This window comes from Callithrix jacchus, chromosome 15 (genome assembly GCF_049354715.1).
Source record: "Callithrix jacchus isolate 240 chromosome 15, calJac240_pri, whole genome shotgun sequence".
Classification (NCBI taxonomy): domain Eukaryota; kingdom Metazoa; phylum Chordata; class Mammalia; order Primates; family Cebidae; genus Callithrix; species Callithrix jacchus.
The window spans coordinates 61,748,612-61,766,956 of record NC_133516.1 but is presented as its reverse complement, the minus strand read 5'-3'; the positions used below and the strand labels follow the sequence as shown (position 1 = coordinate 61,766,956).

Below are 18,345 nucleotides of genomic sequence, written 5' to 3'. Positions count from 1 at the left end.
GATCTCTAGTGCCTAGTACACTGCTCATTCACTATTCAATCAATATTTTTGAGCACCTGCTATGTTCTGGACACTATTACAGAAGCTGGGATACAACGGTGAGCAAGAGAGATGATGCCACAACCTTGTAGAGCTGTCATTCTAATAAGCGACAGGGATAATTAAGGAAGCTACTAAATATAATTGCAGACCCTGATCAGTGCTGAGAAAGATATAAACAGGGTGCTACGATGGAGAAAAACAAGCAAGACATCTCTTAGATAAGGTGGGAGGGGAAGACCTTGCTAAGATGACATTTCAGCGGAGACACAAAGGCTCAAAGGTCCTAGCTCAGGAAGAGCCAGGAAAAGAATGTTCTTAACAGGACAAACTGAGGGTGCAAAGGTCATGAGACTACTGAGAGTCTGAGGTGCTCAAAAAACAAAATAAAATGAACTAAAGCTCATATGGCCGGAATGTAGTTAAGAAGCCTCCTTGGCGACATCAGGGTCCAGGCATATGCCATCTTGTAGATGATGACAGAAAGTCTGGATTTCACTTTAGGTGCAGTGGCAGTGACTGCTTGCGTGTCCTAATGCTGGACTGTAAGCTCCCTGAGGTGAGGAGCCTGGGCTTTTCATCACATTCTGTCTGAAACAACACACACTGAACGTAAGAATCCCTTCACATGACCCTCACCTTACCAAATACAACAGGTTGTGACTTTGCCATACGCTAGTCAAAAATGGAGCAAGCTGAGAGGCAGAACCTCTTGAGCTCTCGGGGCTCACAGATGCTCTAGGTCTTCAGCTGTCATCACTGAGCCACGAGAAAGACCACTGTGTATTCTGTGAAATACATGAGTGCCTGATAAGTGCCCAACCGTGTTGTAGACACAAAGGCTACTACAACGAGCAACACTGACACAGACCTGGGCCCTCACGAAGCTTACCTGCCAGAGGAGGGAGACAGCCAGTAAACAAAACACATTAGAAAGATAATGTTACATAACAGGGAGTAATGAAGTAGGTCAGGAAACAGGAAATGGGGTACAATTTCTGTATTAGTACACTGCATATATGTCATGTCTCCTGAACATCTCAGAGAACTTCCAGATTAGCCTTGGAATGCAGGGCACAAAAAGAACGACGTCATCATTTTACAGGTGAAACAGGATCAGAGAGGCTCAAAAACTTGCTATGGTCACACAGCACATCAGCAGCGGAATGAGCACCTCCTTAATATGCCAAATAACAGGACACATGCAATGCTAACAGCCAAAATTTATTAAGAATTTATTATGGGCCACACACTGTTCATGTGCCTTACATGTCTCATTTTCTGTAATCTTCGCAATGACCTTCTGGGGTGGATACTGTCATCTCCATTTTACAGATAGGGTAACAGAATTGGAAAATAGCACCCAACATGCCCAAGAGCACCAGTTACTGAGCGGGGGAGCCAGGATTCCATTCTAGGCAGTTTGCTTCCAGTGCCTGTGCTCATAACCACTTCTCCATCCAAAGCTGCAAAGAGAGTGGCTGAGAAAAGGACTCTCTAGACAACTCAAGATGACTAGGCTCTATCCCTCCCTATGGTCAGCTCCCTTCTATCCCTTCATGAAAAAACATAAGAAAGTCAGCAGCTAGAGTGGGAGGGTTGCATAAGCAGTCCCCCAATAGGACACCCAGACACCACCAAGGCGGCCACTCACCACTGGCCCATCGGCAGCCCCATCACAATACGTACGTGCAGTTTGTTGAGCAGCACCGCATCTGTTGTGCTGTTGGCCCCAGGCTTAGCAGCTTTCCAGAACTGCTTCTGGGCAGAGTAGCGGTTCATGGGACATAGCTTAAAGAGGCAGTCTAGAAGTGAAGCAAACAAAAAGAAATTGCTATTGAGGGTGTACCTTTTTTTCTCAGCCTAAGAAAAAAAGGCTTTCTGCTTTATAAAACTACATCATACATAGATATACAATGAGAGTACAAAGCTCTTTGACAAATCTCTTTTTAAATTTAATTGCCGCCACCACTGTGTGAGAGTATAGATGAGGAAACCAAGACTTACAGAAAGTGAGTCAATTGTTGCTACAGAACTAGTTGGTGCCAGAGCTGTCCAGATTCAGTGTGGTTTTTCTTTGGTTGTTGTTTGTTTTTTGAGACAGAGTCTCCCTTTGTCAACCATGCTGGGGTACAGTCACACAACCTTGGCTCACTGCAACCTCTGCCTCCCAGGTTCCAGCAATTCTCCTGCTTCAGCCTCCCAAGTAGCTGGCACTACAGGCACGAGCCATCATGCCTGGATAATTATTTGTATTTTAGTAGAGACAGGGTTTTGCCATGTTCTTAATGGTACCCCATAGTTGACTCCTTTCCAACAAACAAATAAATACAAGGACAAATAGTCCTTGCTGTATATAACAATGCGTACAAGCATTTACACAAATCCAACTCTCTTCAGTATTGTTCAATTTAGAAAAAAATATTATGGGCCAGACGCAGTGGCTCATGCCTGTAAGCCTAGCCATTTGAGAGGCCGAGGCAGGTGGATCACTCGAGGCCAGGAGTTCAAGACCAGCCTGGTCAACATGGTGAAACCTGTCTCTCTACTAAAATATACAAAAAAAAAAAAAAAAATTTAGCCAGGTGTGGTGGTGCATGCCTGTAATCCCAGCTACTCGGGTGTCTGAGGCATGAGAATCTTGTGAAACTGTGAAGCAGAGGATGCAGTGAGCCAAGATTATACCACTGAACTCTAGCCTGGGTAGCAGAGCAAGATTCTATCTGAAAAATAAATAAATAAATACAATAAACAAACATGTATGCATGTATGTATTTGATGCTTATTTAGAGGGATCTCCTAGGGCAGTGGTCTCTTGAGTAATGTGTACAAGACGACCCTTTGCAGTGCAGAAAGAACATACATGAACTAGCATTTACATAGTCTGTGCCCTTGTCCCCTCACTCTCAGCACACTGTGATATGCTTCCATTTAGCATGCCTGGGCTCATACGACTCTACACATTGTCTTATGTGGTATAACCAGTATTCACAAAATGGACAAGTGGCCTCAAAAGTTTTCTGCAGAAAAATCAAAACATTAAAGATAACAGTGATGCATCCCAGCAAACCAAAAAAGATGGAATCAACCCTTCCCTTATAGCTCTTGTAAAGTAAAAAGAATGATGATCCAAGCAGATCTAGAAAGTCAGCTAGTCATTAAAAATCATAAATAAGACCACTGAAAATATTCTTTTAATGATGAACATTACCCTAAAGCATCTATGTGTTTTAAGGTGTTAATAATAATATGAAACCACTATAACAGGATACATTATTGTTTAATCTTAATCTGAGTTATTAACTTCTACTTTCCACTTGTTTTATAATGTCTACAATATATTATTACAATAATACATGTATGTAACTTTTAAAAACACACACATATACACACACACACACAGAATTTAGGGGTATAGTCACCAATTCTTTCTTTGGGAGATGGGGCCTCGCTTTGTTGCCCAGTCTGGAGTGCAATGGCTATTCACAGACAATCATAGCACACTACAGCCTGGAACTCCTGGGCTCAAGCCATCCTCCTGCCTCAGCTTCTCAAGAAGCTAGGCTTTGCGCTCCACCAGATTTTTCTGACAGACATATTTCATCAACAAACCAGTAACTACTCTAGGAAACCAATATTTAAAATTGACACTCCCTATGAAAAGTTCACATTTTGACATACTGAGTTTTCAAATGGTAAATATCTGTAGAGTAAAATTAACAAATTTAGAGTGGATACTGATATTCGGAAAAATGACACCCAAGTAGGTTGGAATAAGCATTTAAGGAAATTACTAACTGTATGCTTGTTCTTATCTATTCATTAAAACCAATTCCCTTAAAGTACCTTGAGCAGGTAAATACCTAGTTATTGTGCTAGCCAAATAAATATCTCGTAGTAAGAAAAATGGATTTGCTGTCAAGTACAGAAACATTAGGTCCTTCCTCTAATTCAGATCACTCTTTCTTCTGGTCAGGATCAATAATTAACTGTTACTATGTACTGAACACACAAAAACCTGAGATTGTTCAGGGAAAAAAAAAGGTTATTTAATTGTAGAAGTAATAGGTACTTTTCCCATTTCTGTAATCTCCATCACAAAATATTTCTACCTAGTCACAAGTAGTTATAAGGTAAATATGGGACCACAACAGCTATCTTTATCAAGAATCGAATCCATCTACTGAAAGTAATTTTTACTGCATATGAAAGATACTGTCTAGGTCTTTGGAGAACAAAGCTTGATACAGCAGGAGACCAGTTTAAAAGACCAGACTGCTCTCCCCACCTCTTTTTTTTTTTTTTTTTTTTTTTGAGATGGAGTTTCGTTTTTGTTGCCCAGGCTAGAGTGCAATGGTGCGATCTTAGCTCACTGCAATCTCCACTTCCCGGGTTCAAGCGATTCTCCTGCCTCAGCTGGAATTACACGTATGTGCTACCACACCCGACTAATTTTGTACTTTTAGTAGAGACAGGGTTTCACCATGTTGGTCAGGCTGGTCTCAAACTCCTGACCTCAGGTGATCCACCTGCCTTGGCCTCCCAACGTGCTGGGATTACAGGCATAAGTCATGGTGCCCAGCCTCCCTGCCTCTTAGTAAAGACACAGGTCATGATCATTTGCTATTTTAGTGGCAATTTAATGACATCATTTCCAGAGACACAGTTTTCCTACCAGCTTAATATTAATATATATGAACTCTCCATTCACTCCACGAATAACCATACACAACCAGGAGACAATAGTTTACATTAAATGTTGCATCTTTGACACAGGACTAAACATTGCCCCCAAGCATCTATGTGTTTCAAGGTGTTAAAGATAATATAAAACTATAATAAATAACAGAATACTGCATTATTGTTTAATTTTTTTTTTTGAGACAGTCGTGCTTTGTTGCCCAGGCTTGGAGTGCAGTGGCATGATCTCAGCTCACTGCAACCTCTGCCTCCCGAGTACAACTGATTCTCCTGCCTTAGCCTCCCAAGGTAGCTGAAATTACAGGTGCCCACCACCAGGCCCGGCTAATTTTTGTATTTTTAGTAGAGACAAGGGTTTCACCATGTTGGCCAGGCTAGTCTCGAACTCCTGACCTCAAGTGATTCACTCAACTTGGCCTCTGAAAGTGCTGGGATTACAGGCATGAGTCACTGCACCCAGCCTTATTGTTTAATCTTAATCTTATTCATAAACTTCTACTTTCCTCTTATTCAGAATCTAGGTTGGACCAGAATGGCTTCCTTCATCACCACACGCCTTTTAAAAATATTCAAAATATTTAAGTCATTGGCATTAACATTGGACACATGACTTGTTTTACAGACAAATGAGGTTAACAATGTCAATTTTCATCAAAAGTAAGATAGAGTAAAATGACCTGTTTTTTCTCTCCAACATGCTTCATATGATGATACTAAATGGTATACATTCCAAAAAACCTGCTTTAGGTAGATGAGGGGAACAAGCAGGGTGAATTCATGATGCCAAAGGGTAACAGACAATGGAAAGTATCATTTTACAACTGTTCATGGTACCACCAAGTGAAGAACCTCATCTAACAACGAGGCTGCATCACAGGCTCAAACTTCAGATAACCTTGCTTTCCCCTAAGATGAGAAGGTGTATTTAAATAACATCAACCTAACCAAAGCCTTGCTCTAACTTCCACACCAACAATTTTCCTTGGACAAAACAGAGCATTGCCTTGCATTAAGTGTATTTACAACCGTCTGTGTAAATATAAGAGATGCGAACATACTAGTAACAGAACCAAATTAGCCTTGCTGATTTTGCCCTGTCTTCCCAGTTGCTTAGCAACTAATTCAAAGTGAAAATTAAATTAAGCAATTCAAATGTAATGTTAGAATAACCTTCCAAAATTTTGCAATTTGTAGGTTCCATACTGCCCTTTGCTATTTGGACGGCACAGCAAAGCAAAATTAACCTTCCACTGGGTCCTAAGACTCTGCTATGTCGCTAAGTATAGAAATGCACAAATACAGGGAAACCAGAAGAATATATTGAAGAATATATTTAATATTTATTTGGGGGAAGGAGACCACATGTATGTACCTATGTGTGTGTACGCATGTGTGCGCGCATGCACGCGCACACACACACACATATACACACTGTGGTTTGAACTCACCCCAAAGAAATGCCACTAAGAATGTCTTATGTGACAAGTGTTATTTTAGGCATTTGAGGAATAAACTAAACTAGCTTTTACTGTGGAATACTCCGAAGTTTGAGCATATGCCACACTGAGTTACCAAAGGAGAATGTGGCTGAATAAAGGGGATGGAGCAGGCGTTAAGGGGCTGGGTGGGCTAGAAGCCGGACAGAACGGGCCACAGGTAACCCTCCATTATCAAGGACATGCTGGAGCCTGGCTGGCTGGAGAATGTTCAATTGCCTTACAGATGAGTTTCACTATCAAATTAGGACTTATGGTGCACATTTAAGAGAAGATGGGAGCAAGGGGAGCCACAGGTGTGCTTCTAGCACTCTGGGATGGGGCAGAAGCAAAGCTAGAAAGCAAACAAGTCAGCCAGCCTTCAGAGGTATCCACACCAGTGACCAAGTAAAAGAATAAAGGCTGCCACAACAGCTGAAACCCCACTGTGTCCACACCCTCCTCCCCACTGCTAGAACTTTCAACTCTAGAGTGTAAGGTCCCTGAAGGCAGAGGCTTTTGTCTGTTTTGTATGCTATCGTAGCCCAGGGTCTAAGGATTGAGTAAAGCACAACAATGGTGCTGAATTAATGATTTAAATATGCTACCATGTCTAGGGCTCCAGAAACAATGCAGATTATGTCCGCTGAAGTCACTTCCAGCTCTAAGCTTACCAGTGTTCATTCTTGGATTCAATCACTGCTTATTAAAATATATACTGTGTGCTGGTACAAGACTGGATGCTGAAAATACATCAGGGATCCAGTTGCACAAGTCTGTTAATACAATACTAGTGACAGAGGCAAACTGGTCAAATATCCATATTAAATTATAGCAAGTTAGAAGAACAATGGAGGCAAGGTTTATCTATGGACATACTACGGCTGTGTGGGGAAGCAGCACCTCCTACAGCATCATCAGGGAAGGCATCTCTAGGACTGCAGCACCTGAACTTGGAGTTACAGGATGAGAAGGAAGGAGCCAGCCTTCACAAATCTCAGGCAAAGCCTCTCAGGCAGAGGGAACAGCAAGTGCAAAGGCCCTGAGCTGGAAGAAAACTGACAGATTGAGTAGAAAAGCTGGGCTGGTAGTAGTAGGCAAAGGCAAGAACTGCAGAGGATGAGGCTGGAGGGGCGAGCAGAGGCTGTGCCGTGCAGGGCAGTGCAGGCTGCGTGAAGGCATCAAGTCATCCTGAACATAGTGGGAAACCACATGAAGGCTTCAGCAAAGGAAGAACCTGGTGTGGCTGATGCTTCTAAGAGAGCTTTCACACTGCTGACTGATAGGGTTTGGATCTGTGTCCCCACCAAATCTCATGTCGAATTGTAATCCCCAGTTTGGAGAAGGGGCCTGGTGGGAAGTGACTGGATCATGGGGATGGATTTCTCATGAACGGTTTAGTAACACCTCTTTGGTGCTGTGCTCATGATACTGAGTGAGTGCTCACAAGATCTGGTTGTTTGAAAGTGTGTGGCACCTCCCCGCTCCATCTCTTGCTCTTGCTTTTGCCATGCGACATGCCTGCTCCCCTTTCTCCTTCTGCCATGATTGTAAGTTTCCTGAGGCCTGCCTAGAAGCCAAACGGATGCCAGCATCAAGCTTCCTGTACAGCCTACGAAACTATAAACCAATTCAGCCTCTTGTATCTCTCGTATTTCTCTGTAGCAGTGTGACAACATTAGACTAATACAGTGCTGGTGCCTACCAAGAAAGGTAAGAATGAGGAGGGGGGTTAGGGGGAGAGGAACAGACATTGAGAATTTTTAATTTGGCTCTGCTTAGTTTGAGATGTCTACTAAGACATCTCATAAGAAACATCCAAGCTGAAATGCTGAGTAATGAGTAGGATGTCCATCAACTAGTAAGTTAAAAATATAGAACAGTTGGTTATTTAAAGGTGGCAGAGGGTGGGGTGTGGCAGAAGAAGAGGAAGGATGGGGAATTGGAGAGGAGGAAAGTTGAGGAAGTCAGTATTACAAATCCACTGTAGCTATGCATCTGGAGTGAGGAAAATCCCAATCTCCCTATTCAAATAAAAAAAAATTAACTCAGGCTTACAAAAGCTTCAACTTGATTCCAAGTTTTCATGGAGTAGAATAAAGGCCTTTCCTACTCTCTTTACTGTCCACCACACACACACACACACACACACACACGCGTGCGCGCGCACACAGGCACACACTAAACCACATATAAAATTAAGAGCAAAAACCCAACTCCAGCTTCCATAAAACCTAAATCAATCTTCCCAAGTTGCAATAAATGACAATGGAAAGACGATGAGGGGTGGAGCTTGACAGATGAAGTATAGTAAGGCCTCTGTTTCTGCAGAGGGGTACCAAGATAAAGCAAGTAATTAGCACGGAGGAATCCTGGAAGGGTTTGGGAACTGGGGGCTCCAGGCATCAAGGGTGACAGGAGTGGGATGAGGACCAGTAATGGAGTACCAGATGAAAACACACAGGAAGAGCAGTCAGACCCCTGTGTTACCACCCCAGATAGTCCAGACAACTGTCCCTTCTTGAACCCTGAAGGAGGCTAAATCTTGGGAGATAATGGACCACTGAGGCTCTGCAGCTGCATGTACCACATATAATGAAGGCACACAGAACAGAGGAATAGAAATAGAAATAAAGTGGCTAAGTGAAAACCCACACCTGGGATGGCGAGATGCACAGGCTCCGCCCCAGCCAGGCTCCTCTCCAGCAGGTGTCTGGAACAGTCATCTTCTAACTACAGCTCAAGGCCCAAATCTGGTCCACTGCAGACCATTTTTGTATGACTCACAAACCAAGAATGGTTTTTACCTTTTCATATAGTTAGAAAAAAGTCAACTGTAATATCTTCAAAGACTGGAGATAACCATAAAGTGAAAAAAGCACAGGACTTCAAAATGCAACCAAGTAAGAACTCTGAGAAATTTAAAATGCAATGATAACAAGTGTTTTAATGTACTACAGAAAGTAGAAACAAAAAAAATCAAAGAGAGAAATGGAAGGAGAAGAGGAAAGAGGAGGAGAGAGAAGGAGAGAGTGGAGAGGAGGGGAAGGTAGGGAGGTGGGGAAGAGGGGGCAAGCAGGGAAAGGGGAGGGAAAGTGGGGAAGGGGGAAGGGGAGGGAATGGAAGGAGAGATGGAGGAGTGAGGAGAGAGGTGGGTAAGGAAAGAAGAAAGAAGGAAAGGAAAGGAAGGAAAGGGGGAAAATGAAAGAAAAAAGAAAGAAATCAACAGAACAACTCATAGGTCCAATACAAGAGGAAATTCAGAAAAAGAAACTGAAGGTATGAAAATAATCAAAGAAAAATATAAGAAAATATCCTAGACCTGGAGATGACCCCCTAGGTAGAACAAACCCAGCAATTCCCCAGCATAAGGAAACATAGACGTTTACTGTCCACCACCACCACCACACACACACACACAAACACAAATAAAATTAAGAGCAAAAACCCAACTCCAACTTCCATAAAACCCGAATCAATCTTCCCAAATTTTCAGACTAATGGGACAAGGACAAGATCCTTAAGGCTTCCAGCAAGAAAAAAAAAAAGGCTCAAACAAAAGAAGAGAAATACAAACAACATCAGACATCTCACAGAAACCCTGAAAGCTCAAATATAACAGAGAAAATATAACTGAAAAGCATTCTCCACCTAGAATTCTCAACTGTGTTGAAATAACAAGGTATGAAATTACAATAAAGTCAAGTCTAAAACCAGAAAGCTGCTGGAGGTTGTACTCCACCAAAAAATGGAGAGAACAGTTTTTAAATAGTTGTCTGGTTATTTATCAAAGAGGTTGCCCTGGCCCAGCTCAAATGCCAACCCTTGTTCTATAGTCGAGATACAATGCTTAATATGCTTAAGGCTGGTCATGCACCCACTGACAGATGTGAGAAACAAAGTCCCACAATGACACCATGTAGGGCACATCACTGCCACAACCTGAAGCAGAGACAAAATGCTCCAGGGACAGAGGATGGTGGTGAGGAACAGGAAGGTCAGATGATCCAATCAATCTAGCACATGGAAAACATGCTGAGGAATTAGAGAGAGGGAAGACTCAGTAAATGCTACAAAGAGCTATGAAAATAAAGAACAATAAGACAATCACTAACGCCAGGGGAAGGCTGCATATGAAAATTCCAATATGTCTTTGGCTCACTAGCGAACAATATTTACATAGTCATAAAAATATTAAGACTGAATACTGGTTGAGCCAGAAAACTGGGACATAACTTTAGTGGCAAGATGGAGGAGAAACAGAGAAATGTCACAAAGCTAACCTCATCTATAATAACAGCAAGTTGACAAGTGTTATTTAAAATACATTAATCTACAGACATCAAGAGACACACATCATCTAGAAACACAGTGGTAAATATCAGAAGAAAATGTTAAAATATTTGAAATTGTTGCCTCTGGAAAGTGAGAAGGAGGTGTCAGACTGTTATGTTATCAGTATTTGACTTTCTTGTGGTGAAATTCACATAATATAAAATTAACCATTTTAAAGTGACCAATTCAGTGGCATTTAGCACAGTCGCAACGTTGTATAACCATTATCTTTATCTAGTTCCAAAATATTTCATCACCCCCAAAAGGAAACTGTACCTATTAAGCAGTTAGTTACCCCCCAACTTCCTCAATACCCCACATTTGTCTTTTTAATGGATGTGCATATATCAAAGACAACTTTTTTTTATCTTTTGAGACAAGGTCTCACTTTGTTGCCCAGGCTGGAGTTCAGTGTGGCACCATCATTGCTCACTGCAGCCTCAACCTCCAGGGCTCAGGTGATCCTCCCAGGCAGCTGGGACTACCTGTGTAAGCCACCACACCTGGATTTTTTTTTGGTTGGGGGGGTAGTTTGCCATGTTGCCCAGGCTGGTCTTGAACACCTGGGCTCAAGCAATTTACCTGCCTCAGCCCCCACAAAGTGCTGGTATTACAGGATGTGAGCCCCCAGGCCCAGCCAATGGTTCGATTTTTTAAACAACCTTTTGGTACTCAATTGGTGTTCAGTTTTTCACAACTACAGACTGACAAAAGCAACCAAATCGGAATCTTACAATGTTTTTCTCCTCCAAACCTCAAGCTGAAATTTAATTGTCAACGTATGGTATTGGGACATGGGGCCTTGAAGAGGTGATGAGAGGGCTTCACTATCATGAGTGGGCTTAATGTCTCAATACAAGAGCTTTTAGTATTGGGGTTCTCTCTTGGCTCTTTTGCCTTCTGCCCTATGAAGAACAGCCACCCTCCCCTCCACAGGATGCAGTGTTCAAAGTGCCATCTTGAGAACTGAGACCAGGCCCTCACCAGACACCAAATCCTGCTGGCACCTTGATATTAGACTTCCCAGACTGCAGAACTGTGAGCCAACAAGTTTCTGTTCATTATAAATTTCCCAGTCTGTGGTATTGCTACAGCAGCACAAATGGACTAAGACACTGGAAAATACCAAGTATCAAGGGGGATAGAGAACTCTTCTGGCACTGCTGATGAGTGTACACATGGCGCCACTACTGGGGGTAGCAACCGGTATGAGTCGCAGTAAGTACACATGTGTAACCTATAACATGTAATCCAGCCATTCTGCTACAGGGCACACATTCCAAAGAAGTTCTCACATACGTTCTCCAATCTCACTACGCCCACAAGCAGAAGGACGTTGTAAGGGAGAGATGAGAAGGCACACTGACTCTTCACTGCTTTGACCTGGAGGCAACGCAACACTTGCACTCATGTCTTCAGTGATAATGAAATCACAAGACCCTGCCATGATGCAGACAAGCTAAGAAAAAAAGAAGTTTAGCTGTGTGCTCAGCAAGAAGAAAGGAGTTTCCTGTGCACCTAGGCCATCTCTGCTACAGCCTGTCCTTGAGGTCAATAAAGAATCTATTTCATGCTTTCTTATTACCCCACATCCCAGGCAACACTCTGGCTGGAGTTGCAGCAATTAAACATAGTCCCTTCTCCTTCAGTATTTGAACTCTTCAAAACCATCTCATTGAGCAAAAAGACAATCAACAAGCTACCATTGCTTTAAAAATTCTTCATTCAGCCAGAATATATGAATGCAATTTTATATAGGGTGAAACCAGTGGGTGATATACACAAGCAGTGAATACAAAAAGGGGAAGAGTTTGTCATTCACATCTTGTCCTTTTTTTGAAAAGGATAAGAGGAAACAGAATAAAAATTTCAGAAGGAAAAGATAATATGGTTAACACAGAGGAGAGGGAGTATTAATTCCCCACCAAGGGGGTTAAGATTTAAAAGTAGTAATGGGAGGGGAATATAAAATAATCCATATTATAACAACTATCCCAATTCAAACTTATTAGACTATACGCCTCATGAGTGCAGGGCTTATTTGCTGTATTTGTCATTCTGTTCCTGATATATTCAGTAAACACTAGATCAATGAATAAATGAATGGATAATTAACATAGAAGAATAATCTAAAATTGCAGTTAACCTAAGGAAAATCTCATATTTCCAACAAAAGCCTTCTGTGAACAAGCAATTAGCTCCAGTTTAGTACAAGAGGAAACCAGTAAAATACTGTTGTGTCTGCTGCATGCTAATCACATTTCCCAAGCCATGATAGTAGCCTTTTGAAGTGATACTTTCCAATTGGAAATGCCAAAACCCTCCCATTACCCATCTGCAAAAAACATAGTGTTATTAGAAGACAAAAGACCAGCTAATTTTTTCCCCACTTCAGACAACCAGATGCTTTCTCTAAATGCCCTCTGCCTTCAACCACCTCGCCTGCTTGCAGGACCCACCACTCACCAACACATTAATCAACTGGAAACACGAGGAGAAACTTCCTTTTTTGATCTGGTCTAGCTCAGGCAATTAAACTTTTATTTAGCTATTTGCAACAATTACTGCATAATGATCAGCTTAAACACAGAGAAAGGCGATAAGAAGTCAGCTGTGGTCAAGCTCAGTGGCTCACATGTGTAATCCCAGCACCTTGGGAGGCCGAGGACGGTGGATCACCTGAGGTCAGGAGTTTCAGACCAGCCTTACCAACGTGGTGAAACCCCATCTCTACTAAAAATACAAACATAGCCAGGCATGGTGGCACATGCCTGTAATTCCTGTTATTTGGGAGGTTGAGGCAGGAGAATCGCTTGAACTTGGGAGGCAGAGGTTACAGTGAGACGAGATCGCACCATTGCACTCCAGCCTGGGCAACAAGAGCGAAACTCTGTATCAGAAAAAAAAAAAAAAAAAAAAGAAAGAAAGAAATCAGTTGGAAAGGCAAGGCCGCTCCCATCATGGCAGACCAAAAGACAAAAGGGGCAGAGGCTCCTTCCAACCAGTAGCCTCAACACAGGCACCTGCCCATACTTGATCCTTCAGATGCTCTGCCCTGGCCTCTGCACCTGGATAGAAGGCTGCAGAAGACACCGGGCCTGTTAAAGACTGTGGTAGCTGGGTCAGAGGTCCAGTGGCAAGGTGGAGAAGTGTCAGTAAAAGATGGTGGTCACAGGGACAGAGGCAGCACCCTTCCAAAAGGTTCCTACGCATGGACCTGGCTGCATGGCCCTGCCTCCCATAGTGCCTGAGCATGGTTCCCAGCCTCCCTATTGATTCTGTGAGCTATACAGTATTCTTGAATGGTTTCCTTTCCGGCTTATGTTAGTCAGTTTCTATTGTTTGCAAACAAGAGTCCTAGCTGAACCATAAAGTGATAAGGCATTGCACTCTGCTGGGAATGGAAATACACAAACGCTTTCACCATCACCCAAGAAAACACTGAAAAATTAAGATAAAGGGAATCCAGAAACCCAGGTTTCCAGGTTTCCAGCAGCCCCATTTCCTCTATTCATTGGCTGAGCAACCCTGTCTAGGTGATCAAAGCTCTCTGTGTCTGCATATCTTTCTCCAGAAAAGAGATCATCACCCAGAAACTGCATGTCTGGTGTAAAAGCTAAAGCCGCATGTCATGCATTTAACAGAAAATCTACACCTGGAAGCACTAAAGTGATCACCAATTTAGAATCTGACTAGATTGAAGCTCCAGCTCTATCACATGTTAGCTGTATGGTTTGGGGAGAAATTATCTAACCTCTGTAAGTTTTGGTTTCCTGTCTATAAAGATGTAATAACTACATGGCTAACTCACACATTAGCTTAAAAATTAAACTACTGGCCAGGCGCGGTGGCTCACGCCTGTAATCCCAGCACTTTGGGAGGCCGAGGCGGGTGGATCACTAGGTCAAGAGATCGAGACCATCCTGGTCAACATGTTGAAACCCTGTCTCTACTAAAAATACAAAAAATTAGCTGGGTATGGTGGTGCGTGCCTGTAATCCCAGCTACTCAGGAGGCTGAGGCAGGAGAATTGCCTAAACCCAGGAGGCGGAGGTTGCGGTGAGCCGAGATTGCGCCATTGCACTCCAGCCTGGGTAACAAGAGCGAAACTCCGCCTCAAAAAAAAAAAAAAAATTAAACTACTTTGCTTAAAGTCCTTCAAACAGATCTTGGCACAGATTAAAAATTCAAGAAATACTAGCTGCTATGATATGATAGAAGGGATAAATAAGTAACACAGCCATGCTATACCACAATGCTGGAAGACCACATCGCAATGAAAAGCTACTGTTACAACATGGATGAATTTCACAATCATTATTTGTTTTTGTTTTTTAAGATAAGGTCTCGCTCTGTCACCCAGGCTGGAGTGCAGTGGAGTGATCATGGCTCACTGCAGCCTCTATCTCCCAGGCTCAAGAGATCCTCCCACCTCGGCCTTCCAGGTAGCTGGGACTAGAGGTGTGCACCATCACACCAGGCTAATTTTTTGTATCACAGTCATTATTTGGAGTGAAAGATGCCAAATCAAAAAGAGTCCACTTACACTGAACGAATTAGTTTATATGAAGTTCAAAAATAGACAAAACTAGAGTCACAGCATTAAAACAGTGGTTATCTCTGTTGGGGGTGAAGGTGGTATTTTCTGGGAAGCAGCAGCTTCTGGGGGACTGGAAATGTTCTCTGTCTCAATCTGAGTGTGGGCCATGTGGATATGTATGTATGCAAAATTCCACTGAGCCATACATTTAAGGTATGTGCGTATATACCTATATATGTGTGTACACGCGCATATATGAAATACCACAATAAAAGATAAAAATACTTTTCATGTTCTCATGAAAAGGAGAATGATCCTGCTGACAACGGAAAAACAAATTTTCCCTTCATGTAAAAAGATAACAATGTCTGATTTGCACCACTGGAAAAACATGCTTTGTTTTGTCAGCGTTTAGAGGTTGAAGGTTGCTGGTCTAGAAGGAAGAGGAGGAAAGGCAGAAGGGAGAAAGATGACATCACTGACTCCCCTTACAGCCTTGGCATTTGCGTCACCCACAGGAAACTCGGGCAAGGCCGAGTACCCAAAGGAGCTGCAACAGAGGGAAGTTCCCCCTGCCCCCACCCCCAGCCCAGTTCCCTCTTCTGTGAAAGGAAAATAATTCCTGGGACCCCCAAATCACTAAGCTAAAGGGAAAAGTCACGCTGGGAACTGCTTAGGGCAAACCTGCCTCCCATTCTATTCAAAGTCATCCCTCTGAGGGTCACCTCAGACAAATGCATATCTGATTGCTTCCTCTCCCCATTGTTTACGTAAAAATACAGATTCACTTCTGAGCCAGACTAAATTGTGTATTCAGTGGAAGGGTGACCAAGGACTCAAAAGAATGCAACCTTTTGTCTCTTATGTACTTCTCATCTGGAAACAGATTAGAACCCCACTCTGAGTTGTCCTGACTTACCGGATTCAACCAATGTACATCTTATACGTATTGATTGATGTCCCATGTCTCTCTAAAATGCATAAAGCAAACTGTACCCCCAAGCCCCCGTAGGCACAAGTCTCAGGACTTCCTGAGGCTGTGTCACAGGCACATCCTTCACCTTGGCAAAATAAATTTTCTAATTTGACTGAGGCCAATCTCTGATATTTAGGATTCACATATCTAGACGGATTTAAAGCATTAATAAGCAGCAGCTTTGTTTTGAGATGGAGTCTCACTCTGCCGCCTGGGCTGGAGTGCAGGAGCAGGATGTTGGTTCACTACAACCTCTGCCTCCCGGGTTCAAGCAATTCTCCTGTCTCAGCCTCTCCAGTAGCTGGGATTACAGACACCCACCACCACACCTGGCTTATTTTTGCATTTTTAGTAGAGACGGGAGTTCGCCATGTTGGTCAGGCTGGTCTCAAACTCCTGACATCTGCCTGCCTCGGTGATCTGCCTGCCTCAGCCTCCCAAAGTGCTGGGATTACTGGTGTCGACCACCACGCCTGGCCAATAAGCAGCAGTTTTAAAATATAATCTCTAGTGAAATGATATGTCTGATATGTAATTCAAAATAATTGGGGGAACAGAGCTGGAGGGATATAGAAAAAACAAGATTGGCCATGAGTTGGCCATTGTTAAAGGTGGAAGTTAAGGTACTGCCATTGTCCTTTGGTATCCATGAGGGACTGGGCCCAGGACAACCCTTGGACTCCAAAATTCACAGATGCTCAAAAGTGCCTGATACAGTTGTTACACTATAATTTTATTATTACTTTTTTTTTTTGAGACAGAGTCTTGCTCCGTCACCATCCCGGAGTGCAATGGCACAATCTCAGCTCACTGCAACCTCTGCCTCCAGAGTTTACGTGATTCTCCTGCCTCAGCCTCCCAAGTAGCTGAGACTACAGGCATGTGCCACCATGCCCAGCTAAGTTTTGTATTTTGGTAGAGACAGGGCTTCACCATGTTGGCCAGGCTGTTCTCGAACTCCTGACCTCAAGTGATCCGCCTGCCTTGGCCTCCCAAAGTGCTGCAATTACATATGTGAGCCACCAAGCCTGGCCTGGCTAATTTGTGTGTGTGTGTGTGTGTGTGTACATGTGTGTGTATGTGTATGTGTATGTGTGTGTGTATAAATTTTTTTTTGTAGAGGTGAGGTTTTGCCATGTTTCCCAGGCTGGTCTCAAACTCCTGTGCTCGAGCTATCCACTCTCTGCAGCCTCCCAAAGTGCTGATATTACAGGCGTGAGCCAGCATGCCTGGAAGTTATTTTTCTTTAAGAGAAAAAAAGAAAGAGAAAAAGAGAGAGAGAGAGAAAGGAGGGAAGGGAGGGAGGGAGGGAGGGAGGGAAGAGAAGAGGAAAAGAGAAGGGGAGGGGAGGGGAGGAGCAGGAAGGAGCAGAGCGGAGTGGAGCAGACCTGAGCGAAGCAAAGCAAAGAGAAGAGAAGAAGGAAAATTTGCCACTCCACCTGAAAACCAGTATGTTCTGGAATGGAGGCCATAGCTGGATGGGCCTGTGGAATAAGTAGTGCACAAAAAATGAGAATGCCCTGCTCTAAGTTAGATCTGTTAACAGCAAACAGTAACCAGGGACTTTGGGTGAAAAACCTTTGCTGAGGAGAACTCTACATCCTCAGTACCTCTCAGCATTAAAGGCAAATAAAATTTTCCTGTGCATTCCCCAGGCAATTTAAAAAAAATTACAGTACTAAAGAACCTCTGAGGATATACCACATCTACAAAAGGGCATTCAGAAACCCTGGAGCAGCTGGCATGAAAGGAGTTACATAAGCTATTGGCTTGTTCATAGAGATCCTCCAGGAAAAATCCTTTCCCTATCAGAAATTCCCACTACTCAAAGGAAGAGGAGACTGTTTTTCTTGAAGCAATTTTATTTCCCTCTCATTCAAATGGTTATTAAGTTCTTGTGTGTTAGAGATACAAAGTCAATAAAACCTGGTCCCTGAGTGTCATCAGGGAGAGGGAGGAACCAGCAGGAAACTCCAGGGTGTCTGTACTGACCCAGCCCAGGTAGAGATGGGAGAGGCAGTAAGAAGAAGGTTCCTGATTTGAGCTTTGCAGGATCCACTGGACAAGCCAGTGGGTGGAACAGAAAGCGGAGGATGGATGATATGCAAAGAATGAGATACCAGAGAAACCTGTTGCATTCTAGCCAGCACAGTGGCCCCAGAATGAATTTTCTGTGCAGTGGGCCAGACTTCTTGATACAGCCCACCATGTATAGTGGAAACACCAACTACAGCTGGTCCTCCTCCCCTACTCATCTGGGCCAGATGAGACCATCATCC

The 18,345-nt window shown here is 43.1% G+C and overlaps 1 protein-coding gene across 1 annotated transcript in view; it reads right to left on the bottom strand.

Annotated features, from left to right (window-relative positions):
• ITPR1 (inositol 1,4,5-trisphosphate receptor type 1) overlaps positions 1-18,345 on the bottom strand; it is a 354,215-nt gene that overhangs the window by 219,225 nt on the left and 116,645 nt on the right. Inside the window, exon 5 of the mRNA XM_054245889.2 lies at positions 1,729-1,844. Coding sequence (XP_054101864.2) covers positions 1,729-1,844 — 116 coding nt within the window. The remainder of the gene's footprint in view (positions 1-1,728; positions 1,845-18,345) is intronic.